General features: G+C 53.8%; 4 protein-coding genes across 12 annotated transcripts; 3 read left to right on the top strand and 1 right to left on the bottom strand.

Annotated features, from left to right (window-relative positions):
- The first annotated feature begins 564 nt into the window (after positions 1–564).
- Positions 565–2,815, top strand: RPL27 (ribosomal protein L27). Its single transcript, XM_062595568.1, has 5 exons — positions 565–669; positions 788–870; positions 944–1,113; positions 1,704–1,814; positions 2,729–2,815. The coding sequence occupies exons 2-5, from the start codon at positions 790–792 to the stop codon at positions 2,775–2,777; spliced, it is 411 nt and encodes a 136-aa protein (XP_062451552.1). The 5' UTR covers positions 565–669; positions 788–789; the 3' UTR covers positions 2,778–2,815.
- A 93-nt stretch (positions 2,816–2,908) lies between these two features.
- IFI35 (interferon induced protein 35) lies at positions 2,909–7,037 on the top strand. Of its 9 annotated transcripts, none has more exons than XM_062595561.1 (10): positions 2,909–3,041; positions 3,721–3,815; positions 3,929–4,024; positions 4,489–4,647; positions 5,002–5,115; positions 5,468–5,612; positions 5,825–5,949; positions 6,023–6,212; positions 6,401–6,507; positions 6,765–7,037. In XM_062595561.1, exons 2-10 carry the CDS (start codon positions 3,732–3,734, stop codon positions 6,954–6,956), a joined length of 1,212 nt encoding a protein of 403 aa, XP_062451545.1. In that variant the 5' UTR covers positions 2,909–3,041; positions 3,721–3,731; the 3' UTR covers positions 6,957–7,037. The 9 variants fall into 9 exon arrangements, with proteins under 9 accessions (XP_062451545.1, XP_062451547.1, XP_062451543.1 ...); XM_062595563.1 differs by having other exon boundaries at positions 2,909–3,078; positions 6,050–6,212; XM_062595559.1 differs by having other exon boundaries at positions 2,909–3,078.
- A 569-nt stretch (positions 7,038–7,606) lies between these two features.
- On the top strand, positions 7,607–13,248 carry LOC134151047 (uncharacterized). The gene is made up of 5 exons (XM_062595330.1): positions 7,607–7,784; positions 7,883–7,986; positions 8,861–11,752; positions 11,837–12,045; positions 12,515–13,248. Exons 1-5 carry the CDS (start codon positions 7,607–7,609, stop codon positions 12,582–12,584), a joined length of 3,453 nt encoding a protein of 1,150 aa, XP_062451314.1. The 3' UTR covers positions 12,585–13,248.
- Positions 13,249–13,606: 358 nt separating this feature from the next.
- On the bottom strand, positions 13,607–22,558 carry VAT1 (vesicle amine transport 1). Its single transcript, XM_062595329.1, has 6 exons — positions 22,184–22,558; positions 21,173–21,380; positions 20,568–20,738; positions 20,394–20,483; positions 19,168–19,409; positions 13,607–18,119 (listed from the first exon to the last, which is right to left on the bottom strand). The coding sequence occupies exons 1-6, from the start codon at positions 22,556–22,558 to the stop codon at positions 18,018–18,020; spliced, it is 1,188 nt and encodes a 395-aa protein (XP_062451313.1). The 3' UTR covers positions 13,607–18,017.
- Positions 22,559–24,865: the final 2,307 nt, after the last annotated feature.

The raw sequence follows: 24,865 nt of genomic DNA, 5'->3' as shown, positions 1-24,865 counted from the left end.
CCGCAGAAATAGTGATGTTCTTCAGGCTGCCAGGCGATGGGACTGACGTTCAGGTTGCTTTGTGCAAGAATCCCAGAGCTCCTTTCTGAATTTTTTGTGTGAACATTACGGTACCAGTAGCCTGGTGTTTTACAGCAGGTGTATTAGTTGCTTTAGCCAATGTATGTGTGGGACAAATCCTTCTCAGTTACTATGTTTTAATTTGTGTTAGCCTTTGGTGCTGCAAGTGTGCTAGCTCACTTGGCTTTGTAATATTGATAATCGGTTTCAGGATTTTAATTTACGTGCAATTCCTGGTGGTACTGACAGACTTTGTGCTGCCGCGTACCCGCAGCGCCTTCTGCCGGGGCGAACTGTATGGCTGCCGCGAAATCGGAATGAAATGGAGAAAGCTGCTCGCTTGCCGCGTGGAGTGCGCCACGCGCCTCGGCAGCCGGGCTGCGGGGCAGGGCTGTTGTCCCAAACCCGGGTTCTGCTGCGCCGCTCGGTCCCGGTCCCGGCCCCGGTCCCGGCGATGGGGGCGGCGGGGCGCGGGCGGCGGGGACGCGCGCGGCACCGCGCTGTCGCTCCGTCACGGAAGCGGAAGTGACGTCAGGAGCGAGGTGAAAGGTCGCCGAAGCGGAAGGTGCTTCCTTTTCCTGCCTGGGCGCCATCGGCGGCGGAGCTGCGGTGAGTGGCGGCGGCGGCGGCGCATCCGCCGCCATCGGGGGGAGCGGCGGACCGGGGGCGGTCGAGGGGCGCGCGGTGGGCCGGGCCGGGCCCTGACTGTGGCGTGCTGTCTCCGCAGAGATGGGGAAGTTCATGAAGCCGGGGAAGGTGGTGCTGGTGCTGGCCGGGCGCTACTCGGGGCGCAAGGCCGTCATCGTGAAGGTGAGTGCGGACTGGGCGGCCCGGGGCGGCCCCTGGCTCAGCGTTGGCCTGTGACCATTGCGCTATGTTGTAGAACATCGACGACGGCACCTCGGACCGGCCCTACAGCCACGCGCTGGTGGCCGGCATCGACCGCTACCCGCGCAAGGTGACTGCTGCCATGGGCAAGAAGAAGATCGCCAAGAGGTCCAAGATCAAGTCGTTCGTGAAAGTGTACAACTATAACCACCTGATGCCCACCAGGTGAGGGCCCTCCTGGAAGAGCTGCCAGCAGGGCCAGCACCTGAGCTGCTGGTGCCAGTATCTAATAAGTGAATGTGGGGCACACATTCTGCAAAGCATGGTCTTGTTCACTGGTGGTAGACTTGAGAGAGTGCAAAACCGGAGTGAAGCATTCATGAACTTCTCAAGTGGTTAATACTTCCAGCTTTAACTGCGGGCACGCGTACTTTCTGTTAACTTGATCATGGAACCTTGAGGATGAGCTGTTGAAACAGTTGTGAGAACTTGACAGTTGTAACACAGCTGTCATGAGCCAGTAAGCTTGCTTTTTTCTTTCCCTTTGCAGTTTTTGCTGTTATGGGCTTCTAAGTACAAAATACAAGGCTCTTACTTGTATTGTCAAGAATGCAGCTGTTTCCTTTTTTTATACCAAACTAAATATTTCTGGATGTTTTAGTGGTCTGGTGCTTTCCTGACATGAGAAATTTTGAAATGCTATAGTTTCTTGATCTGGTATTAGGACATGCATGTGACAGGCTTAGTATGTTCATTGTGTTCTTGTTCCTACATCAGATGCCTCAACTATTTGCAACTTGCTTTCTCTTTTCCAGGTATTCTGTTGATATTCCTCTGGACAAAACAGTTGTTAACAAGGACGTGTTCAGGGACCCTGCACTAAAGCGCAAAGCAAGGCGTGAAGCTAAAGTGAAATTTGAGGAGAGGTGAGTTGTCAGCTTGTCTTTTCAATGCCAGCAATGCTCATCCTTTCCTTTAGGACTCATGATTCTGGTTGAGTCCCAGGTGGACATTTCTGCCCCAGCTTCCCTGAGTATGTTTTTGGTTGGGTGTCTGACTTCTTTGTGTGCTGTGCTTGTTTACACAACTGACAGCTCAAGAAGCTAAATTCTGTGGGCTGAAAGACTGTGCGTTTCACTGAGATTGGGATGCTCTGTAAGAGCAGTGCACTTGTGTAGGTGTCTATGCCTGTGTGGCAGTCTCATGAGACTACTGTTCAGGTGCTAGGTGATCTCTTCGCGTGTTACTGCCTTGAATTCATTGGGTGTCTGTCACTTGATTTAGTGTGATGAGACAGCTCTGACGCTTTGCTCAGAAGTGTTTTTGGGTAGCATCTTTGCTTTTCGGTAGTCGGTATCAAAACTCCTTCAGTGGAAGGAGATGAGCAAGCCCAGCAAAGAGCAGGGCTCTGCTGCTGCCAGCCCAGGAGTGCTCTGTGCAGGGAGCTGCATGTTTTAAAATGCATATGCGCTGGGCATCTCTGCCTGTAAACATAGGCTGCTTTTAATACAGCTTCTGATGAGTGTGCTCCTAATAAAATGCGTATGAAACTGTACTATGTTTGTCTTATTTCTTGGTGTGGCAACTCCTGTAGTTCGAGTGTCCTTCATGTGAAGGCTTAGTGAGAAAATCTGGAAGCTGCTGTTACCTGCCACTGGGCCTTTCACCAGTAGTTTAACTGGCAAATGGGATAAAGAGACAAAGTGAATTATTTCTAGGTAATCGGATCACTGAGTTATGCCTATGTTGGGAGGATAGGGACAGATCAGTTAGTGTTCTGTGCTGTTCCTTTTTGCCTGTTGGTACAGAGTCCTCTAATGCTCATACTCCTCTTTTTCAGATACAAGACCGGCAAGAATAAGTGGTTCTTCCAGAAGCTACGATTCTAAACTTGTATCAAGGCTGCATTAATAAATACTAAAAACCATTTTATTGCTTGTATAAAAAAACATCACTAGACATTTTTCCTGGTGATAAAGACTTTGTTTCCTTCAAGTAGCTGCAAAGCAATTGTTATTCAGGCAGGTTTAAAAGAATTTCATGGAACATTATATGACCTGAAAGGAGTGAACATGTCTCCATGGGCCTGTCCTAAGGTTTTCACTGCTTTGCAGAGGAGTAAGAGACAATTGTGTGCCCTTTCTGGGGCTGAAGTATGGTGATTTTACTCTTACTGCTATTTTTACTCCTGTAACTATTTTAAAAAAATCTCTCCTTGGTTAAGCCTGGGGGGAGAAGGGAGGTGTGAGATTGAAGTTGAATAGTTGGTTGGAGATGTTAATTCCTGCTGCTTCTGTCTCTCTGGGAAAGAGGGGGGCAGTGCGTGGGGGCTGTTAACTTGTTGTTACCTCTGTGAACGCTCTGTGTCCGCTAAGCGGCAGCTGTGCCAGGTCCAAGTACCCAGCTGGGCGGCTGCTGCTGCTGCTCCTTGTGGGAGCAGGGGCCAGGCCTGTGTGCTCGGGGCAGCAGGGAAGGGACGTGACGGACCCGAGGGGGTGGTTTGGCCAAAGCTGCGCTGCGCTGCAGGATGTGGAGTGCGGGGAGCGGCAGCGGCACCGCGCCTGGCCCGGGCGGTGCTCGCGGGTCCCGGCAGCGGCGGGCGGCACCAGGGCGGTGGGGCCGGGGGTGGAGCCGTGGCGGAAGCGAAAGCGAAACAGCCGCGAGGCGGCCGCGCCGGGGGGGTGAGTGTGCGGGGGGCAGTGGCGTGTCCCAGGCCGGCGGGTGGGTCGGGAAGGCGTGGGGAGCAGCACGGGGGCGGCCGGGCGCGCCCCGGGGTTGTGGGTGCCAGTGGTGCCGCGGGCTGACGCCAGCGTTTTCCTTCCTCGGGTCCAGGCGCTGCAGAAATGGACCCGGAGGAGGTAGCTGAAGCTCGCTGCGCAGCCTGCGAGCCGCTGGGGGCGGTGGGGCAGGATGAGGATGCCCTTGAGGTAGGGCAAGCCCCTGGAGGCCGTGAGTGGGAAGGCTGCAGCACCGCACAGACATACCGTCCTGGGGAGCAACGGGTGTTAGGACAGGGCCACTAACCCCTCTCGGCCCTCAGGACTCCTTCGTCCAGCTGTCCACACCTGTAGAAGAGGAGAACAGCCTCCTGGAGATGACCCCTGAGCAAATCCAGCAGGAGATTCAGCGTTGCAAGGTAAGCCCAGGCCTAGGTGCAAAGCCTTTGTGCCCTCCCCTTTCCAAGATCGGAGCTGCCACGCCACTTGAGCCTCTTCCAACACTTTGCTATCCTCAGCATCAGCTCTGAAACCTCCCTCTCATCTCCTCCTATAGTAGAGGTAGCTGTCCTGACCCAGTGAATGTGGCAAGCAGAGTATTCTCATCTTCTTGGTGGTGGCTTTTCACATGTTATCCTACCTCCTTGCAAAGCCTCTGCATCTGGACTCTGACAGTTTCTGGGGTTTTTGTTTTCCCTTGGACTATGAGCTATCTGCTCTGCTTCTGTATGAGCTAGAGGTGGTGATGGGGTGTATGTCCATGGTTACCTGTCCTGGAGCCTGGGATGCCACAGGGGGAGCAGCCTGCCTTCTTCCCAACCGAGCAGTGTGGGCTGGGGTTGGAGCTGGGGAGGATCATGCAGTGTCTGATGTTACTTCTCAGGAGCTTTGCAGTGTGCTGGAGCAAGACTGTGTGGAGCTGCAAATAGCCAAGGAAACTGTAGACCAGAGGACACGAGAGCTGTGGAAGGAGGGAGAATGCCTTCATAAATATCTTGAGCAACAAATATCTCTGAGCGGGGTCCACTTGGCATCCCGCCAGGTCAGTGGTCAGAGGAGTTGTCTGGGGCTTGCGAAAGTGATAGGGGATGGCCTGGCTGCATCAGTCACTCTACTGCTCTGAGATAACTGTTCTGGACCATGTGGAGGTCTCACAGACCATCACAACAAGCTTGTGCTGAGCAATGGGACCACAGTGTGGTGGGTAGGAGGAATGGCCGTGGTCAGGACCAAGGAGCAGTGGCAGGGCTGCAGCAGTCCAGAGCAACAGTAAGGGATGTACAGGTTGGGGGGGACATGTCAAAGAGCAGTGGTCTGCTTCAATCAGGAGTAATGCCAAACCCCCTTGCTTCCCTCCTGATGGTTCCTTTAGTGCTCATCATGTCTTTCCTTCTAGGAGAGCATCTGTTCAGCAAAGGAGGAGAACAGCAGACTGAGGCAGGAGAAGCAGATGCTGGAAAAGAGACTAGAAGAAGTGAAGAGGAGGGGCCTTGCAGAGGATCTAGCAACAGTAATTTTGGGGTGGGGGGGCACCTGACTCCTCACACATGGCCACTTGTGGTTGCTCTCAAGGGGGAGGCAGCTTGGCTGAGCATGGTGGCTAGCAGGGCCATAGCTGACCGCAGCTGGGCATGGGGATGACAGGCCCAGCTTCTACAAGCAGGTGGGATCAAAGTGCCAGTTGGCTTTGTGATCAAAGTGCCAGTTGGCTTTGCCATGGGCACTGCCAGATCCTAGGAGAGCCTCTGCTAAGGGTCTCCAACTGCTGCTTTTGAGCTATGAGCTTGTTTCAACCATGCCTTGGTAAGGACAGGCCCTGTGCAGGGTCAGGTCACCTCCAAGCACTGTGTATTCTGCCCTAGCTGCTGCCTTCCCTGCCTGAGAGGAAAATGGTCTTCAAGGGCCAGGTGATGGACAAGGAGGACGTGAGCACGCTGACACTCGTGCCAAAGATCTGCTACCCACTGCCGGGTGGCTCAGCCCTCATCACCTTTGAGAAGCCAGAGGGTAAGAGCCGGAGAGCGGCACTGCCAGTGGCAGGTGTCTAGGTCTGTGGGGCCTGCCCTGTGCCCCTCCTGGGCTGGCCTCGCTGCTCACCTGGCCCCAGGGGAGCACCAAGGCCCATCACATCGCTATGTCTCTCTCCAATGCTTTATCTGCCCCATGTCCTGTCCTGCTGTTCACTGATCTGGGCACTGTGGGGCTTCCCTGGGTTGCAGTGGCCCAGAGGATCATGGAGCTGAAGGAACATGTTGTGGAGCTGAGCCATGGGGAGGAGCCAGACAGGTGCCGAATGCGAGTGCAGGCAGAGCCGGTGGAGCTACTGCTGCCCTCCTCCCTGGAGGTATGGCCCCACACCGCCCCAGCTGGCATGCACCCCCAGCCAGCATGCTGACTGGCCCGTGCCTGCCTTGCAGATCAGTCTGAGCCAGAGCTCCCGGCAGATTCTGGTGTCCGGCCTGCCCAGCCTGGGCATCCCCGAGGAAATGCTGCTGGACAAGCTGGAGCTCTTCTTCAGCAAGTCGAAGAATGGGGGCGGTGAGGTGGAGAGCCTGGACTTCCTGGAAAATGCCAGCCAGGTGGTGATGAGCTTCGTGCAGCATGGAGGTGCGTGGGGCGCACTGGACCACTAGCTGGGGGGACCCAGCCAGCTCTGGGGGCTGCACATTTTGGGGGATGGGGACAGGCACAGGAGAGCAAGCTGGGGCCGGTGTCAGGGTTTGTGCCAGGAACTTAACCTGTGCTGGTGCTCAGCAGTAGCTGGGGCTGTTCAGGGCTTTCCTATCCTCCTGCAGTGGCGGAGCAGCTAATAGCTAGAGGACGCATCCAGTTCCCTCTCAAGAAAGCAAAATATGAAATCAAAATATCGCCCTACATGCGTGGAGACATCACTGGCCTGCAGGTAAGGACAAAAGCCCTGGAGCAAAACAGCACCCTGCCAGCTCAGAGTGTGCCCAGCAAGAGCTGGGGGCTCCCGAAGGTCTTTCTGGCCCATCAGCAGCAAGCTGGAGGCTACTGGTGGCCTCAGCCCTGCGCTTCCTGACAGCGGAGTAGCTGCCAAACCCTGTCCTGAAAATGCCCTCAGAGAGGGAACTTCTGAGTATGCTTTGTGCGCATGGTGCAAGGCCTCGTGCAGCTCCCCTCCTCTGCCCCTGCCAGCTCCGGCCGTCCCGCTGCGCCAGGACCGTTCTTCTCTCGGGGATCCCGGATGTGCTGGATGAAGAGCTCATGAAGGATGCTCTGGAGATCCACTTCCAGAAGGGCAGCCGCGGCGGGGGAGAGGTGGATGTCCTCAGCTATGTCCCGGAGGGGCGACAGGCCATGGCCGTGTTCGAGGAAGACAGGGGCTAGCCCTCGCCACCGCCGCCTGGGCTGCCACCGGCTGCGCTTGCTGGCCCCTGGGCCAGGGAGGAATAAAGCTCTCGCAGGGCAGCTTGGCGTCACTGCTGCACGGGGCGGGCAGGGACCGGGGTGCTGCGCGGGGCCGGGACTCCCCGCGAGCGGGGCCGGGGACCGGGACCGGGACCGTGCGAGCGTGGGCGGAGCCGGCCCCGCGCGGGCGAGGGGCTGCGGGGGCCGTGGGCACCGCCCGGGCCCCACCGCGCCCGGGCCCCACCGCGCCCGGGCCTTGCTCGGCTACGCCAGCGGGGCCTCTGCCGGGCCGCTGAGCCGAGCCGAGCCGAGCCGTGCCAGACCGAGCCGTCACGATATGTGAGCCGAGCCGAGCCGAGCCGAGCCGGCGCGGGGCCGCGAGGGCGGCACCGGTTTCGCTTTCGTTTCCGCGGCGGGGCCGGAGCGGAGCGGGGCGGCGGCGGCGGCGGGGCCGGGGCCGAGCAGGGCCGCGGGGCAGACGGCGGGGGCGGGCCCGGCCCCGGGGAGGGGCGCCGGGGCCCCGGGGGCTGCCGCGCCGCGGCGGGAGCGCCCGGCGGCCTCCTCGGGCCCGGCCCGGCCCGGCCCGGCCCGGCCCGGCCCGGCTCGCCCCCCCGCGCGGCCCCGGCGGCATGCCGGGCCGCACGGTGCGCGTGGGCGGCCTCCCCGCCGACCTGCCGCCCGACCGCGTGGCCGACAAGCTCACGATCCACTTCCTGCGCGCCCGCCACGGCGGCGGGGAGATCGCCGAGGTGCGGGTGCTGCCCGGCGCCCCGGCCCGCGCCCTCGTCACCTTCGAGGAGGCGGCAGGTGAGGCGCGGGCGGCCGGGCGCGGGCGGCTGGGCGCGGCGGCCCCGCGGCGGCCCCTCGGCGCCGCGCGCTGACCGCCCCGCTTTCCCCCCGCGCAGTGGCCCGGCGGGTGCTGGAGGCCCGGGAGCACGTCCTGTCTGTCGCAGGGAAGAGCTACCTGCTGGAAGTCACCGCGCACGCCCCGGAGCTGAGCCCTGACGAGGTAGCCGGGAGCCTGCGCCGCGGGACGGGACGCCGCGCGCCTGCCTCCCGGCCTAATGAGATCTGAAGCGAATTCATTGTTATTCAAATGAGGAATTAATTTATTTTACTGTGCTAGTAACAGAGGGACAGCCCAGCAGGTTTGCACGCGGCTGTCTGGTATTTGTGCCTGCCAAAGCAAGGGGCAATAATAAGACCAGTGGGAAGCACTTCCCCCCATCCATCTGGTCGCCCATGGGGGAATTCTGTTAACACCTCTGCTGTGCTATTAGCCAACAGGCAAAGCGTGTATTTTTGCGCGCTCTCTCCCTTGCAGGAGAAGTTAGGAGACATGCTAGTGCCCAAGAGGCACTGAAGAGTTCTTGTGTCTCCCTCTGATTTCAGGAGTGTAGGCAGGAGCCATGTCTCATGTCTTCAGGTCTGTGTGCTGAAAGCACAGGTGGGGCAGTTAGCCAACCTGGCACTGAGGACCTTTCCCCAGGCCTGTGGTACCAGATTGCTTGAAGGACTACAGCTGGAGGATGGGGAGAGTGAGAAGGCAACTGCATATCAGATGCTGAAGGGATTGTATTGGAGCCAGAATAGTGGATTTCTTGGTTTGGGGCTGTTTGCACTGCTTGCAGCATGTGCAAGTGGGGCTGCATCTCTGTGCATTTTGGGTAGAAGGTCCAAAAGCTGACTGGCGCTTTCTGTACTGCCTACGTTATGCTCCCACCTAATCTGAAAAGCTGATTGCTGGGAGATGGAGGTGGCAGGTCATGTCATCTCTTCTGGCAAAATAATGCAGGAACTGTGTCAGGTGCACTTACAACCTCTGTGCCTTGGGGGCCAGTTGTTGGTCCTTGCTTTCTCACCCCTTTGTCCTATTTCTGTAGATCTTCATACATGTTTACATGATAGTTGACTATGGGAAGCTTCCTGCTGGCAAAACCTTCCTGAGGAACTTGCATAAAAGCTACAGCAATGTGCAGATCAACTTTGACTCCAAGCACACACACTGCATAGTCAAGGGGCCATTCACTGAGCTGCAGGCCTTCAGCAGAGATCTGCTGTGCAGCCTGAACATCAAGAGCCAACCAGTCGGAGAGCTTCTCCTGCCGGGATCCAGCCATGCCGCCCAAGGCACCAGGATCCATGACCACCAGCAAGTGCCTATCTCTGTTGAATCAGCACCAAAGACAGTGAAACTGCCAAACAGGGACCAGGTGTGTGAAAAGGCAGCTGAAGTCCCATCATATCAGGGTCCAGTGGATGTAGAAGCCATGGAGCAGCTGGAAGACTTTTCCCTAGTGATGGACTCAGATATTTACTTGTACATGCAGAGGTTCTGTGCGCCCGAGTATCATCGTGTGCTACGCCAGCATCATGTGGATGCGGTGGACATTAGCAGCGATGGCATCGTCATACTGTACCTCCAACCATCTGCAGGTGCATCTGGGAACATGGATACCTTGGGACATGCCCGCCTGGCCCTGCAGCAGCTCTACCAGCAGTTAGAAGTGAGCCTGCGCAAGGAGAAGATTGACAAGAGAGGACTGGATGAGAACAACCAGACACAGAGGGTTTTGTCATGTGAGCTGCAGAAACTGTATCCCCAGCTGCTCTGCCATGAGGATGAGAGGCAGCTTTATCTTATTGGAAATCTGGTTGATGTTTCCCAGGCCAAGCAGTATCTTCGAGATCTCAGAACCAGAAGAAGGACAGCGCACACAGTCAGCAAGCTAGGCAGCTCCCGGCCGTCACAGCCGGCGACCTCCCACACCACAGAGGCTGCTCTGCACAAGCCCAAAAGTCCAATGGACATCTCACCCTCTGGGCTGAGCCCAGGAAGGTTGGAGCTGAAAGGCGAGCCCAAGCTAGCTGCCAACTTCAGCACTCCAAAAGCTAACAGATCTCAGGCCAGCCCATGGCTTTTGCTGAACCAGGACTCTCCACTGGTGGGCCAAGCACAGCTTTCTGGAAAGCACTTATCAGAGACAGATGTCATCAGTCCAAGTGACCCAACAGCACTGAGCCCGCAAGAGCAGCCTCATGTCACTGCAACAGATGTGGTTTTGAGCTCAGCAGCAGGGGCTCAGCAGAAGGACTCCAAAGAATGGGACCATGTCAAAGGCAGTGCTGTGCTTATGAGATCCAAGAGCCGATCTCCCTCTACAGGCAAAGAAAACAGCATTTTGCAGCATTCTGGAGACTCTAAAGGCTTAAGTCCCATCAAGCACCAACCCCTCAGTAGCATGTCTGATACCTTTCAGTCGCTGAATCTCTTTGACACAACAAGGACCTCTTCCACGTTGGACTCTAAATCCTCTGAATCTAAGGCCTCACTGCGACGCTCCAATAGCTTCTCTGTGCCAAAGTCAAAGGAAAGCAAGAAGCCTCGAGACACTGTCAGGACCATCAGTGGCGGCAGTAGGGTGAGTGAAGAAATGAACCTGGACTCTCTGCAGTGGTCTTACCTGAAAGGTGTTTGCTGCTCTGCTATTGATGAACTGTGCAGGGATGGAGGTGTGCAGATCTCAGAGCATCATGCTGGAGACAGCACTGTGCTGACGTTGCAGGCAGAGGACAGGAACAAGCTTTGCAAGGCTAAATGGAAGGTGGAAGCTCTTGTGCGAAAGTGTCCTGACCTTGTGTGTCAGAGTATGAGTTACTCAGAGCTTGCTGTAGATGGGCCAGATGACAATGCCCTGAGTGAACTGTGCAGCCTCTTGCAAGGAAGTTCCATCAAGGTTGGACTAAGCAAAGACAAGTACAAGCTATATCTTGCCTGCCCCAAGGAGATGCTGTCAGGAGTGACTGAGGCTTTCCAGATGTTTTCTTCCAGGAGACTGCATGCCCTGAAGGGTTCCTCCGTGTCACCAGGACCAGCAAGAGCTGTGCGTGCAGAGCCACCAAGTGCCATCCAACCAAGCAGAAGCCAGGATGCCATGATGGGTGCAGACCTTCCTGAAAGCCTGGAGTTCCTACAGATGGGCCTGCAGCAACTGGACATTAATGATAAAGCAACCCACTCAGTTGAGCTCAAGGGTTTCCAGCTGCAAGGGGCTGAGGAAATGAGAGCTCCCAGCCCTATGCTGGGAGGAAGCAGCCTTCTCAGTCCTACTGGAGTGGATAACCAAAGTTCTGCTGGCCTGAGGGAGCCCCAAGAACAGCCAAAGACAAAGCCGTCTATGGAGGAGCCTGACATTGCACGGCTAAAGCAGGTTTTGCCAGACAGATTCCAGTTTGCAAGACACAAGAGCAGAAGAGGCCACAAGGAGGAGATGGGACATATGTGGTCACCGGTTCCTGCAGCAGACAGTGCTCCTCACTCCTTGCCCACCTGGCTCTATAGGACTACCACCCCTGAGCTGCACCAGACTTCAGCAGAGCAGTCACCTGCAGCAGAGCCAAGGGGCCAGGAAAGGGCCCAGGAAAGGGCCCTACTCCCAACTGGCAGGACCAATGTGGAAGAGGAGCTTGACCTCTCATCTCTGCAGACCAGAGGTCCCAGCCTTGGACAGGAAACCTGCACTACCCCTCTGAATCAGTGTGATGCCTGCCAGGACTTGTGTGTGACATGTCAGGCACCCTGTGGCCATGCCTTGTGCAGGACATGTTTTGCTGCAGACAGTACCCAGCCAGCTTGCTGCTGCTCCACCTCTCTTACCCCAGGCCACAAGCTCTCAGGGACGTTCAGACTCTCCTCCCTGGCGCAAAGCCTGCCTGGTTACTATCGAGACCTAACACTTCAGATTGTCTACAACATCCCTGATGGTGTGCAAGGGGTAGGTACCCAGCCACAGAATCTCAGAAGCTGGATTTGAGGGTCCACACTCAGGTTGTTTAAAATGTTTTCTTCTCATTACAAGGTTGGTGACCCCTGCCCAGGAAGCCCTTACAAAGGGGGAATTTTCCATGCCTACCTGCCTGACAACAGGGAAGGGCAGAAGACAGCAGTGCTGCTGAAGAAAGCATTTGAGCAAGGACTGACATTCCAGATCAAGTCCTTCAGTGGAGAGGAAAAAGTGACATGGGGCCATATCCCACACAAAACCTCTTTGCATGGAGGCAAGGCCAGGTATGGGTCAACTAAATCAAAGCCTTCAGGTATTTCTTAGGAATGACAGGAGCAAAAACAGACATCCCTAGGATCTGGGGCTTTTCCAGACTCCCACATGGCAGAGTTGGTGCCTTCCTTTGCTCCATCTCATAGGGCAGCTGCAGTGTGGCAGATCAGCACCGGCACGCTCCAGCTAAAGCCCTTAGCTGTCCCATGTTTCTAACCCCCTGCCCCCGCAAGAATTGTGGGCCCTGTTCACTTGCAGCTCTTTTTCCTAGCTTCTATTGTGACAGCTCCCTGCAGCCAGCTCCAGGTGCCAGCTGTGGCAGTGCAAACAGCTACGTTTAGCTGCTGCTTGTAGCTCCAGGGAATAGGACTTCCATTCTCACCCATTACAAGGATAGGGCTAAAGTAAACTGTCCCCTCTGCCCCAATGATTTTGGTACCTTCACCAGCATTCACACTGCTTCCCTCTCTGTCCCCACAGGAATGGCTATCCAGATTCCCAGTATCTCCATGAGGTTTGCACAGTCCTGAAGAAACTGGGCATCGCATAAGACCCCCCTGTCTGAGCAGCCACATCCCATTCCCTCGCTTCCCCTTCCTTCCCAGCTGCATTACCTGCAGCTCAAAGCTGACAGCTCAGGGAAAAGCCGTGTTTTCTCCAGAGTTCTTTGCATCCTCCACAGTAGCCAGAAATCTGTACATTAGTGATAGCAGCTCCTCCAGCCCTCCCCCCCCAACTCCCAGCTTGAATCTGAGCTTCACTCCTGCTCCTACTGAAAGCATGTCTTCACTAGCTGGTTAAGCAGGAGCTGGTTTCAACACTGGCTCCAGGTTGAGCCTCATGTGGCTTTCAACAGGGAGCCAATAACTCAAATCTAGGCAGGAGCCTGCTTGTGGCCTAGCCCCACCTTCTGCAATTCTGCTCCCCCTCTGGCTAATACAGGCACCAGCCACCTCTAGAGCCTGTGTCAAAGCAGAGCTGTCATTAGTTTCAGCTGTTAACTTAGACATTTCATTCCTCAAGTAGACAGCCCTGAGCTACAGCTCCTCCCCAGCACCTGTGCTGGGGACAGCAGGAAGCCTTACGTTCTCGTGGAGGGAACATTAACAGGTTTCAGCTCCTTAGACAGCTGCCTCCCATGAGGATATGCAGACATGGACTGTCTCAACATGAAGAAATGCAAATAAACAAGCTTTATTCCCCCATTTCTAACAGTGGTTGCTCATCCTTTGTCTTATGGTCACTCCAGGCACCTATTTCAACCTAGCCTAGCTATAGAGACATCTAGATACAGATTAAAGTGCAGAGGCCAGCAACAGGCTTTGCAAACAAAAAATGGCTATAGCTGTCCTGCAGAACAGAGTGTTACAAGATGGATGCAACACTTGAGGCAACAATTAACATTTGTCCTTGAGAGCAGAGGCATCTTCTCACCCTGGAAGAGCTATTAACATTGATAAACTGAATGTGTCCACTCCCTGCCTGCCTGCAGAAGCAACAGAAGTGCTCTAGAGGCTGAGCTGGGGGCAGAGGGTTCTGCTCTGGCAGGAGATTGAGCAGCATGCCACTGAGTATTTTGTTATGCTTTTAATTAACATTTGAAACACATAAGGCATATGGTAACATTAGACAGAGGAGCATTACACATTATAGTCATGTAAACAGCATTGGCACACTTGCTTTCTGTCCAACTTGGTTACACGCGCAAAGCGGAATAATATTTTTTAAACAAAGATTTTTCCAAGTGTCTGTAAGGATGTGTCACTCGTAACACAGATCTGCAAATCAGCATGACTCAGACTGTACAGACCAGACCATATGTTGTAAGAGGCTCAGAGTCTAATGCATTTTACATCACACTTGCATACTACTTGCCAGTCACACTTTGCCATCACCAGGGCTTAGAACAGCAGAGACTTCATTTGGCAACAACAGTGGTTTTACACCTATAGTAGCAGCTGTTAGCGGGCCAGGATCCTGCACTGATTAAAGCCTGATTCCCACAACACTTCTTACTTGTCAGTGGTCACACAATTCTCATATAACACAGGTATTCTGAAATGAAATATACAGCTAAACTCTTGCCCCCCCCCCCCAAGTATCTTCAATCTTTGTTAATGGTACAGATTTTAGTAGTGGTTGTGCTCCTCTCTGCAAGCAGAGGCTGCTTCCCTTTCTCTTCTACAGTTAGCATGCAACACAAATGAGCTTGAGAGAAATCAGAATCAAAAACTTGACTAAAGCTGCCTGGTGATAGCAAAAGAGTTGCATTTTGTCTAAGACCAGAACTGCCAAAACTATCAGTCCAAAAAGGCAACTACAGTAATGACAGTGGAGTGGCATTTGAACAGTTACCCCTGTCTTTAGTAACATAAGCACATACACCCAATGCAGTGCCTACACAGCAGAGCAAGTGGCAGAGGGGCAGGGTGAAGGAAGCCTTTGTTTCTCAGCTCAGGAACTCATTACTCATGCTTTTCACCTGGCCTCTTCTACTCATGGCACAGCCTGTGGTTCAGACAATCAGTAGAATAAACATTAAACTGCACTTCTGATATCTGGAACAGCATGCACAGCTTAAGCACAGGAATCTCCTGTTTTCCTGATAGTATGAGTTTGCCCTAAACAGTTAAGCAACATCTGGAATGGAATGATTTTTTTTTTAATACTATTTTTTTGCTTTGGTCCTTGATACACAACCTGCTGGTTAACTTTAATGAGTTAAGACACTAAGTTGTTTGACATAGGTTTCATACTTATTGGCCCATAAAAATGTTTGTCCATAAAAAAGACTATTATAAGAAGAAAACAGAGAGCACTAAAACCTTGTTCTTCACTGCCTCACTAATTAATCCTAGCCTTTCTGTAGAAAGCATTGTTGCTACTGAGGGACCAAACAAATAGTCAAATTCAGTAACTGAAGACTATAGTAATTGCTCAGAACTCATAGGCTGGAAAGGGTTTCAGAAATTTGTAGATAGAAAATATACTAGCAGCTACTCTAGGAGAGCTGGGAGCCCTGACTGTTTCTAGAGAGCCAAGGCACAGGCAGCAGGTAATGCCTCACTTGAAGAGGGATTCTGAGCCAAACAGTCATTATGGGGGAGACAGTTGCTTTACAATACAACTCTTCTGGATTCAGGAGCACAGAACATCCAAGACAGCCCTGGAAAGTCTGCAGTACACGTAAAGAGGGGTGTCGCATTCAAGGAAAGTCAAATTACATCACCAGTGTTCACAAAACAGAGCTAGCAAGAATCACAAAAGGTTTTTGGCAGTAATTTGAAAGGCCTGAACGGGAAAGGCTCTGGTGACTTCCCAGTCATTACAAGCATGCAGAGAAGGCACTGAGATACTGTTTTCTGTGGTGTATCATAAGGCAGCATATGTCAGGTGTCCTACAAGCAGTTTCAAGATTCCCACTTTCTTCCTTCACTCTATATTAAGATGGACTAGCATGTCCATCTTAAGCCTTAAGCCTTGCTGTGCTGCCTAATCTAAGGCCATCCAAGTAAGGCACTAGGCATGCACTTGGTTGAGAGTAAAGCAGAAAAAGATGTTACTGTAAAACACAATTGGATAGTTCCCCCTTTACACATTTGCAGAATCTGAAGATTTGCAGTGCTGTGTGCCATTTGAGCATGCTGCGCTTTCATCAAGGTGAAGTCAGGTTTCACAGAGGAACAGGTCCAGACTTTCCATCTCATCAATTTAGACAGTCGTTCTGTTGTTAGACATGGTAAAGCAGCATTAGACACTGTTTCATTTCATCTAAATTAGCAGGATAGAGGAAGGTTGAGAGCAGAAGCAGCAAGATTTTAGATTCAGAAAAGGTTGAGTTGTGATATGAATTTCACATGTTTATGAAGTTCACATAACAAGTACAAGAAATGGAAAGATACGGATCTGTGACTGCGCACCAGCCCTTTTCCAAGGTCCTAGATTATGGGGCTGTTTTAATATTTAAAAGTTAATCAGAGCAAGTGCACAGAAGTCCATGTCTATGTATCTTTAATAGGTAGCAAAACTAGGGACTGCTAGCACCTGAAATACAAGCTGCACTGATAGATGGGAGGAGCACCATTTATTTCTCCTGTAGAGGATATAGCTGACAGAGGAAGAAGCCGTATTCTCTTGCTACTTGCAGAGAAAAACCCTCATGGCAGTGTTTTACTGTTCTTGAGCAGTGCAAGGCTTCACATGCAGGGCCCTAGCCAAGCACACCCTTTCCGTCCTAGAGTTTGGTTGAGCAGCACTCCTAGCAGCAAGCATTGCTCCTGGAGTCCAAGCTCTTCCACAATGGGCAGCTCTCCTCGGTGCCCTCACATTTACCTTTTCAAATCCAAAATGAAGCCTAAAACCCTGCAGCACCTACAATCCATGACAAAGTCTCAAACTGCTAAAGCAAGCGCATACTGCAATGCAGTCACCCAGGGTTGAAAAAAAAAAAAGGCAAAAAAAAAGAGTACAACAGGAAGGAGGGGCACCACCCATGACCTTAAGTGCTTACAGATTTAGGTTTAGCCCCCTGCACAATGACATTTCCAAGTGCATGGAAAAAAGAAGAGGAGGAGAAATGAAGTTCTAGTCTGGGAGGAACACCCCAGGTGGTTTCTAAGGCCTTGGTGCTGTAAGAGAGCCTAAGAGTGCCAAAATTGGCAATTTTAAGGGCAAGAAGAGGAAAATCCTACTGCAGCACCAAACCACAACACATGAGATGGTCTGAAGATTTTCTAAAGAGAAAGTTAGAAGAAAATGGAAAGCACGATTGAAACTTCTCAAGATGCCCAGGCCAAGAGGCTTGACATAGAACTAGACAGTTTGCCATCTGTATTTGCAACTCAATGATAGCTTCACTGAATGACTGTCATGGAATCCTAAGCTAGCCCTGAATTTTCTGCAAAGCAGGTTTGCAGAATTGGTTCTTGCCAGTTGCTTCCCAAACCACATCATCTTCTCTCTCCCCAGTGCCCAGGGCATGGCACAAAGCAAGCCTTTACAGCTGCTCATCCCTGTCTTGCTGTCATCTGATTCCACACTGCAGCCCTTGGAAATACAAACATGAGGGTGAAGTTTAGCCTTAACAATATCAACGTGAAGCCCAACATTAATAAAGCACAGAGCCAACACCAATTGTTCGAGTCATTTCTGAGACACAGTTGAGTCCTTATGGTCTCTAAAATCAGACAGTTTGGCCTCACTTTATAATTTGGGATCAGAAAACGGACAAGATCACAGTAGCTAACTGAAATAATTATTCAGTATTTAGACACAAAGCAGACCAGCCTCTCAAGTCATTTGCTGATTGCAAAGGGAAGTGACTGCAAATTAAGAGTGCAATACGCTACAGACTCCAAAATGCCAAGCTGATTATTTACAAGGCAAGGACAAGATGACCTGTTACTATCACACTGGTATTAGAGGCCTGTGAAAGTAGAAGGGAAAGAGCAATAACTGTAAATTGCAGAGTAGCCAGTGCTAGAATAAGACTAGGCCAGACACATTTTCTCTGGCTACTTAAGAAGCTTACACAGTTTGGCCCATTCTTTGCTGAACATGCTTCTCAAAGTTGACAGGGCAAGTGCTACTACAGGGGCTCAGTTTCTGTGGAGATACTCGGCAGCTGCTGTAATATTTTACACTTCCATTTTACAGCTATAGTCTAGGCAGTTGCTAATTACTAGCTGTCTGGAAGCTTCAGTTGCACTGCCAGAGGAAAATAAGATTAGCTTGGAATTTCAGTAGAGAAACAAGTGATTAGAAAAGTATGTGAAATAAACAGGCTCCAAAACATAAAGCTAGGGCAAGAGGCATATCTGGCAAAGGGCCAGTCATGACAAGAGCATGCAAACCTCATCTGAACTTTAACCACGATGCTCCTGTATTGATGAAGGTGAAAGCTATTGATCTGTCCATTTCCAGGTCCCAAAGAGATCAGGGAATTAAACCATGAATTCACAATCTGCACAGATCTCTCTCCTTATTAGTTCTCTTCTTTCTTGGATTCTTCCTTTGGTACTTCAGGAACTAGGATGACCTTCCCAACATTCTTCTTCTCTTGCATCTGCCTCATGGCATCTACCACCTAGAAAAAACAGGAATCCCATGACAACCACATCCACCATGCAGTGCAGTCACACCCTTCCTGGGCTCCTTTGGTCCACCCACATTAGTCTGAAAGGATCCACGAGGTGACTTTCCCAGCAGTCCAAGTAAGTGCCAGACATCTGAGCACATCCACACAGATGCATTTTGGACAAAGCTGGTCAGCTACCCGAGACTGCTGACAGAAAACTCCTCAAGAATTCACGTATACCACAGAAAGGATGCTCTACTGTACACACTGAACAAGACAGCAGAGGTGTGGAAAAGAAGCTCTAGTGACACACAGAGGGAAACACTGCAGAGACACAGCCAACAGCCAGAAGGAGAACACTCCTACCACCTACACAATCCTAGAACAAAACATTTACAGGTTTTTAAGCAAAACAGCACCTGGGCCAGGCTTGGGATCAACACAGTTTTCCTTAAACATTTGCCTCAGATTAGGTTGCAAGTCAGTAATAACAATGGATCATTACCGAGTCCTTCGCTCCCCTGCAATAGCCCATAACCCAGAAAAAGATTTCAAGGGAAGCAACTGACTTGGACACAGTGATGCAGTAGCATCAAGCTACATCAGATCTGCTAAAAAAGCTGCAGCTTCCCTTTCAACACCCTCATTCTGCTTCACTGTCTGGGCTCTCTTCTGTCTATGAAAGGGCAGCAGCAACGTTCCCAGGTGTCTGCGTAAGTACAGCATACAGACTCAGGGCAGTCTCCAGCCTGATGTATAGCCCTATCGCTTCACGGGCTGCTGCTGCCCATAAAACACAGCCAAGCACCTGCTCTATTCCACAGGGACGCTGTCTGGCACTGTCCAGCTCTGTGCATTGGAGCAGAAGACCCTGGCCACTTTCCTTCCCCTTAAACCTTAAAAGGAGGAGGGTGCTGAATAGCCGAGAACAGCTGCTTGTTAGCAGCTTGCAACATTTCAGCCCCCATGAATGAGGTGCTCATCTTGAGCCAGAATTTACTGTGCAGAGAAAACTACTTTCTGGTCGCTGGCAGCCTGTACATTAGCTCAGACTCACCTGTTCAAAGGGCCATACAGAGTCTATCTTGGGCTTGATCTTGCCTTGGTTGTACAGGTTAATCAGCTTGGCTATAACACCTCCAAGAAGCTCATTCTCTTGATCCAAGTTTCCAAGGTCATAGCCACACACAGCCTTATTATGGTGTAGGAGCTGCAAGGCATTGATGCTGAACTGGTTCCACCAGGTTTTAGCCATAGCCATGAGGTTCTTCTTCTGCCCAGTAACCAGGTTTGACACTCCTAAAAAGAAAACAAGCCACAAATAAGTTGGAGTCAGAACAACACAAAAGGCAGCAAGCATCTCATGTAATGGGTCAGACAATACCCAGCGTAACAGCTGCTCAAACAGTAGAGCAGCTGTGAGAACTGGACCATATCAGGATCTGCCCAATCAATCCTCAGTGAAAGCATGGACCTGCTCTGGCCACAAGGTGTGCAGACTGTGGAGTATCAGCACCCAAGTACTGAAAAAATAAAGAACTCCCCCCTCCCCAGGAGAGCAGTAGCAGAACAGCTAGACTGATGCACTGGCAGAGGCAAGAGAGGGTCACATGTCACAATTAGCCACACTGGCAGGACAGAACTCCCCTCTGCCGCAGCCAAGCTTCCCAAGAGAAGCTGCATGCTGCAACGGTTAACTGCTGGAACAACAGAGGCGACACTCTGATGCAAGTGTCTGGAATCCCACTGGGGGCTGTATGACTGCTTTGTCTACAGGGACAAAAATCACAGTGTTTCAGGGCTAGGCAATGGAGAGATAAGTATTCAGTAGCTTCAAACATCATCACCCACACACCCCTTAATAAAAAAAGCCAGTTTCTATTAGTGCTCTACATTAAGCCAGCCGAGACAAAGCAGCTGTGCCAGTGTTCCTCCAGAAGGACATTCCAGCTTCCCCTGCAGGCACTTATCCACACTCGACAAGCAATCTACTCATGTGTGGGCAGAGCACTGCAGTCTATGACCAGAGCTCTCAGGATAAGGCACAAATCTCACTCCTCTCAGAGCCCCACCCAGGTGGAACATCTTAAAAACCTTGATGAAATAACTGAACTCTAAGAGAGCATCAAGCAACTGTGACACTCCCTCATAGCCTTGTGACCAAGCTCGGAGCAATACAGAGCATTCCCATGCAGATCACACCCACTCTGCTATCACATGGTCCCTCATAAACAGGAGCTCAGGCTTTGGACACACTGCTGAGCAGACAGCTCTCACACTCACCGTAAGTTATGAGTTTGCCCATTGGCTTCAAGAGGTGAAAAGCTTTGGATGTATCAGATCCTCCCAGAGGGTCCATGACAATGTCAACACCTAGAGAGAATTGAAAATAACTAAACATTTCTTTGTATTTTAAGGAAATGCAAGACACTTGTAGAAATCCTCCACATACAGTACCTTTGGGAGAGATTTTCCGGACCTCTTCTACATAATCCATCGTTCTGTAGTCAATGGGGTGAGCAACGCCACTCTCCCTGAGTGCATCATGCTTGGAGGCAGATGCTGTGCCAAAAATGGTGACATTTTCTATTGTCTTGCACAGCTGAATAGCAGCAGTTCCTACACCACCTGAAAATAAGCCGAGAGAAAGTTTTAGAAACAAAGACGGAATTAAGAGCAGCTGGAAAGCCTCTGGACACATAAGTTATCCCTGCTTGTACCAATCTTGCAATTCCAGTAGGGCATGGAATAAAGGCTTTGTCTTAGGCAGACTAAAACTTGCAAATCATGCCAGGGAAGACCAATTCAGGCTTCTGTAAAATGGAGTTAGTCCCTTACACCTCTGCCAGGGCTTCGGAGGCAATAAGACCAGTTCAACTGCGTAGTAGTTTCCAGGGGACTTGCCAGTGTCTGTGTCAAAGTGACATCTACGTCTCTGGCAGATGATATTTTGTCAGTCCAGCACTATTGCAATTGCTTCATGGCCTTATGCCCCCCCCCCCCTCCATTAAGAAGCTGTGTATTGAGGCCAAGAGTTGCAGCATGGGCTGACAACTATTTACCTGCAGCCATGTGGATGAGGACACTCTGGTTGGGTCTCAGGTTTCCAAAGTCAAAGAGGATCATGTAGGCAGTAATGTAGTTGACAGGAAAAGCAGCTCCTTCCTCGAAGCTCATTCCCTCGGGCATCAACCAGGTCTGATTAGCTGGCACATTCACGACTTCTTGCCAGAGCCCTGACCTAGCCAGTACCATCACCCTATCACCGACCTAAAACCAAAGAAGCCACAGGTTGGTCTGAAAGGAGCTTCAGGCTTGCAGAAGAGTCATTGCACCCTTGCCCTCTGTATGCCAGAAGCAGGCACAGAGGCAGTGTACCCTGCGGGCAGCTCCCAGCACCTGTGCCGCTCCGGGGTCTGGACGGGTGCCCACAGCCTGCACGCCGCTCGTCAGACGAATTGCGGCATGGCACTTCGCTACGGACCTGGTCACGTGCCAGATGCTCCGGAGGGACTGCAGGCTCCTGCGGCTCAGGCTTGCAGCCGACGCACTGCCCAGCTGCCCTGTCCCCAGGCAGGGTCCCAGCAAGGCAGAGGCACAGCGCTGTGCCCAGCCCCAGCCTAAGCTGGCAGCACGAGTCCAAACGACTTAAAGCATTTCTGCTGCCCTGCAAAGAGCAGTCTGCCAGCAGGCAAGAGCCTTGGGGCAGTACTTAAATCAACAGAATCCGTCCTGGAAAAAGCAGGCCCAACTCCAGGCAAAGCTCCATGATCTAAGCTGCAAACGTGAAGGCCGAAGCATCCCTGAAATCCACTCTCAGGCGCCAGCCAAGGGACGTCGGCAGGCTGCGCGGTGGGAGGGGACCCGGCGGGGCTCATGGCTGCCCTCGGACCTCCGACGGGCCCAGGTGTTTTCCCCGGGGGGGGCACCGGCACCGTCCTGCCTTTGACGAAAGGGGTTGGGGAGACTCCGTCTGGCAGCTGCACCCCAAAGCGCGTCCTAACACCCTGGCACGACCCCCCGGGCCAGCGGACCCCCTTCGCCCCACCGGGCCCCCCGCGGCTCCCCCTCACCTGCCGGCCGCGGACGCCGTCGCCCAGGGCGCACACGGTGCCGGCGCACTCCATCCCGGGGCAGGAGGGCGGCGGCGGCTGCCGCTCGTACAGCCCCTGCCGCGCCAGCAGGTCGGCGAAGTTGAGGCCGCAGGCGCGGACGCGCACCGAGAGCTCGCCGGGCCGCGGGCCGCCGCCGCGCCGCGCCTGCACCTTCACCTTCTCGTAGCCGCCGAAGCCCGTCAGCACCAGGGCGCGGTGCTCGGCCGCCGCCGCGTCCCCGCCGCCCGCCGGCGGCTCAGGGCCGGGGGCCGTGGCGGGGGCCGTGGCCGGCTCGGCGGGGGCGGCGGCGGCGGGGGCCGAGGCCGGCTCGGTGGGGGGCGGCGGGGCGGACATGGCGGCGCGGAGCGGGAGCGGCGGCGGCGGCGGACGGCGACAGCCCGGAGCGGGGCGCGGCCGCGGGAGGGGAGCGGGGCGGCGGCCGGGGGCGGGGAAAACCCGGAGCGGGGCGCGGCCGCGGGAGGGGAGCAGGGCGGGCGGGGGCGGGGAAAACCCGGAGCGGGGCGCGGCCGCGGGAGGGGAGCGGAGTGGGGAAAACTCGGAGCGTGGAGCCGCGGCGGGCGGCCCGGGGGGCGGCGGCGGGCGGCCCCGGTGCCCGTCCCGGTGCAGGGGCACTGGCAGAGGCCGTGCCCAGCTGGGCACCGCTGGAGCAGCCCGGCTGAGGCCCGTTCTGCTGGTTCGGCTCCCAGCCTCGTCTGCCGTAAGCTGCTCCCATCGCGAGGCCAGGAGCCCCTGGCAAGCACTCACGGGAGCCCGGGAATTGTGACTTTGTTCTCTGCAGGGGCGAGGGACTGAGAAAACCTCCCCGTGTGGGACATGGCTCCCACGCGGAGCTGCGGCTCTCCCCCATGCCGCACTAGACAGCAAAGCGCTTGGGCGAGCAGCCATCGCTGCACACCGGGCCCCTTCTAGCACCTCCTGGGGAGGCGGGCACCTCAGCGCTTGCTCGTGCACCCCGGGAGCAGCGCCGCCAAGGGGCTCCTGCTCATCAGCCTCAGCCTTCTGCCAGTGATTTACTGGCAATTCAAGTCTTAAAAGCGATTTGTGTCTTTGCTGGGTGTGTTCAAGCTCCGCTGCTGCACCAGCTAGCCGCCTTCCACAGCGCAGCTGGTCCACAGCTGGACGCTGACCACTAGCAGCACTCTGTGCTTCTGTCTGGCACGTTTCTAGCTCTTTTGTGTGTTTGACAACTTCCAGGAAATACTTAGGAAGAGACAGATGAGAAATGATCGCGCAAGCATCTCCTTCATCTCTGCCCCAGGCAGAAATCCCGGCACGGGAATCGAGCATCGCAAGCAGAAGCGCATGACGGAGATGCATGAGGCAGCAATGTGCCCACCTGGAAGGCATGGATGGGGCTTCATGAGCACTGCCAGGGCCTTCGGGGCCACGCTGGGCCTCTCAAAGGTGTGTGCCTGCGTCCTGCAGGGCAGCAGGCCCAGCACAGAGGGTAAGATGCTCAGTAAGTGCTAACGTACTTCATCACGCCCAAAGCCTGGTCTGGAGCCCATGACTGGCTGTAGGGCAGCGGGCTGCAGGGCTCGCTGTGGGCACTGGGTCGTGGCTGTGGGGACTTTGGGGAAGGCTGGCTCCCTCTCAGAACTTTCCCTAGCACAGCTCTGTACAAGGGCCTCCAGTTGCTCTGTGTGGCAGTACAGAAAATAACAGGAAAATCACACAGGCAAGTTAACCTGCGTGAGCAAGGCAAACCCCCAGGAGCATGGCTCTGAGGGAGCATCCAGCCACTGGAGAAGCAGCACCAGGAGCAAATACACAGGAGCTGTCTGTGGCCTCGACAGACATGGTGACGGTCACAGCATGCCCCACTCTGTGTCTCCTCCGACAGTTTGCATCATGACTGTAGGCTGAGCAGCAGATATTTCGCAAGTGCTACCTGCCAGAAGGTACATTGCACCAAACAGGACCTGAGGTTCAGCAGCGGCAGTGCCCCAAGTGGCTGAGCAAACTCTGCTGGCAGCTGCTCTCTCTGCCCAGGGGACATCACATGGCGCTGGAGGGGCTTTGCAATGGCCTCGAGCATTCAGGACGAAGAAAGTTTTCTCCTCTGAAGCAGGGTTGTGATAGTCTGCTGCCTAGAAGCAAAAATTGATTCCTCCTGAGAAGCAGGATGTAAAGCTTTCACAGTGTTGCGTGATTTCCTTGGGGAGGGGACAAAGAACTGTGTGTGTGACAGATCTTTATGGTGTTGCTCAAGGCAAGACAAGGAGGTGCAGAGGTGCTGCAGCAACGTGCCCGTTGCAAAGCAGCAGAGAGAGGAACAGACTAGAAAGCCTATTTATTTTGACTGGCTGACCACGCTGTAGACTTGCCTTGGCTTTGCAGCACGCTGGCCCCATAGCATGTCCCAGCGCCCAGGAGAGCTGCAGCCGCTGGTGGTGCAACGGGTGCAGGCTGGCAGCTCGGCGGCGGGCGCTTGGGAGCCTCGGGTACTGGGGGAGCAGGCCTCCCTGTGGCACCCTGTCCCGCTCTTTGCACATCCGCCCTCGCCTCCAGCACCACCGTTCACGCGGGAAAAGCGAGCGCGGTGCGGAGAGCCGCCCGCCCCCGCCCGGCTCCGCTGCCGAAACGCTTTGGCTCCCGCCGCCTCGCTCTCCCCCGTCTCGGCCCGCACTGCCTTTTGCG

The sequence above is a fragment of the Rhea pennata genome, chromosome 26 (genome assembly GCF_028389875.1).
Source record: "Rhea pennata isolate bPtePen1 chromosome 26, bPtePen1.pri, whole genome shotgun sequence".
NCBI classification, from domain to species: Eukaryota; Metazoa; Chordata; class Aves; order Rheiformes; family Rheidae; genus Rhea; species Rhea pennata.
Note: the sequence above shows the minus strand (reverse complement) of the source record. Positions and strands in the feature narration are given on the sequence as shown.

Excerpts from the sequence above, each read along its gene's own strand:
- VAT1 (XM_062595329.1), bottom strand. The coding sequence starts at position 22,558 with ATGTCCGCCCCGCCGCCCCCCACCGAGCCGGCCTCGGCCCCCGCCGCC. Across the intron at positions 20,739-21,172 it reads CCTCATCCACATGGCTGCAG|GTGGTGTAGGAACTGCTGCT; the intron begins GTAAATAGTTGT and ends GCTTATTTTCAG. Across the intron at positions 18,120-19,167 it reads CTGTATGGCCCTTTGAACAG|GTGGTAGATGCCATGAGGCA; the intron begins GTGAGTCTGAGC and ends TGTTTTTTCTAG.
- LOC134151047 (XM_062595330.1), top strand. The coding sequence starts at position 7,607 with ATGCCGGGCCGCACGGTGCGCGTGGGCGGCCTCCCCGCCGACCTGCCG. Across the intron at positions 7,987-8,860 it reads CGGAGCTGAGCCCTGACGAG|ATCTTCATACATGTTTACAT; the intron begins GTAGCCGGGAGC and ends CTATTTCTGTAG. Across the intron at positions 12,046-12,514 it reads TTGCATGGAGGCAAGGCCAG|GAATGGCTATCCAGATTCCC; the intron begins GTATGGGTCAAC and ends CTGTCCCCACAG.
- IFI35 (XM_062595561.1), top strand. The coding sequence starts at position 3,732 with ATGGACCCGGAGGAGGTAGCTGAAGCTCGCTGCGCAGCCTGCGAGCCG. Across the intron at positions 4,648-5,001 it reads TCCACTTGGCATCCCGCCAG|GAGAGCATCTGTTCAGCAAA; the intron begins GTCAGTGGTCAG and ends CTTTCCTTCTAG. Across the intron at positions 6,508-6,764 it reads GAGACATCACTGGCCTGCAG|CTCCGGCCGTCCCGCTGCGC; the intron begins GTAAGGACAAAA and ends TGCCCCTGCCAG.
- RPL27 (XM_062595568.1), top strand. The coding sequence starts at position 790 with ATGGGGAAGTTCATGAAGCCGGGGAAGGTGGTGCTGGTGCTGGCCGGG. Across the intron at positions 871-943 it reads GCAAGGCCGTCATCGTGAAG|AACATCGACGACGGCACCTC; the intron begins GTGAGTGCGGAC and ends GCTATGTTGTAG. Across the intron at positions 1,815-2,728 it reads AAAGTGAAATTTGAGGAGAG|ATACAAGACCGGCAAGAATA; the intron begins GTGAGTTGTCAG and ends CCTCTTTTTCAG.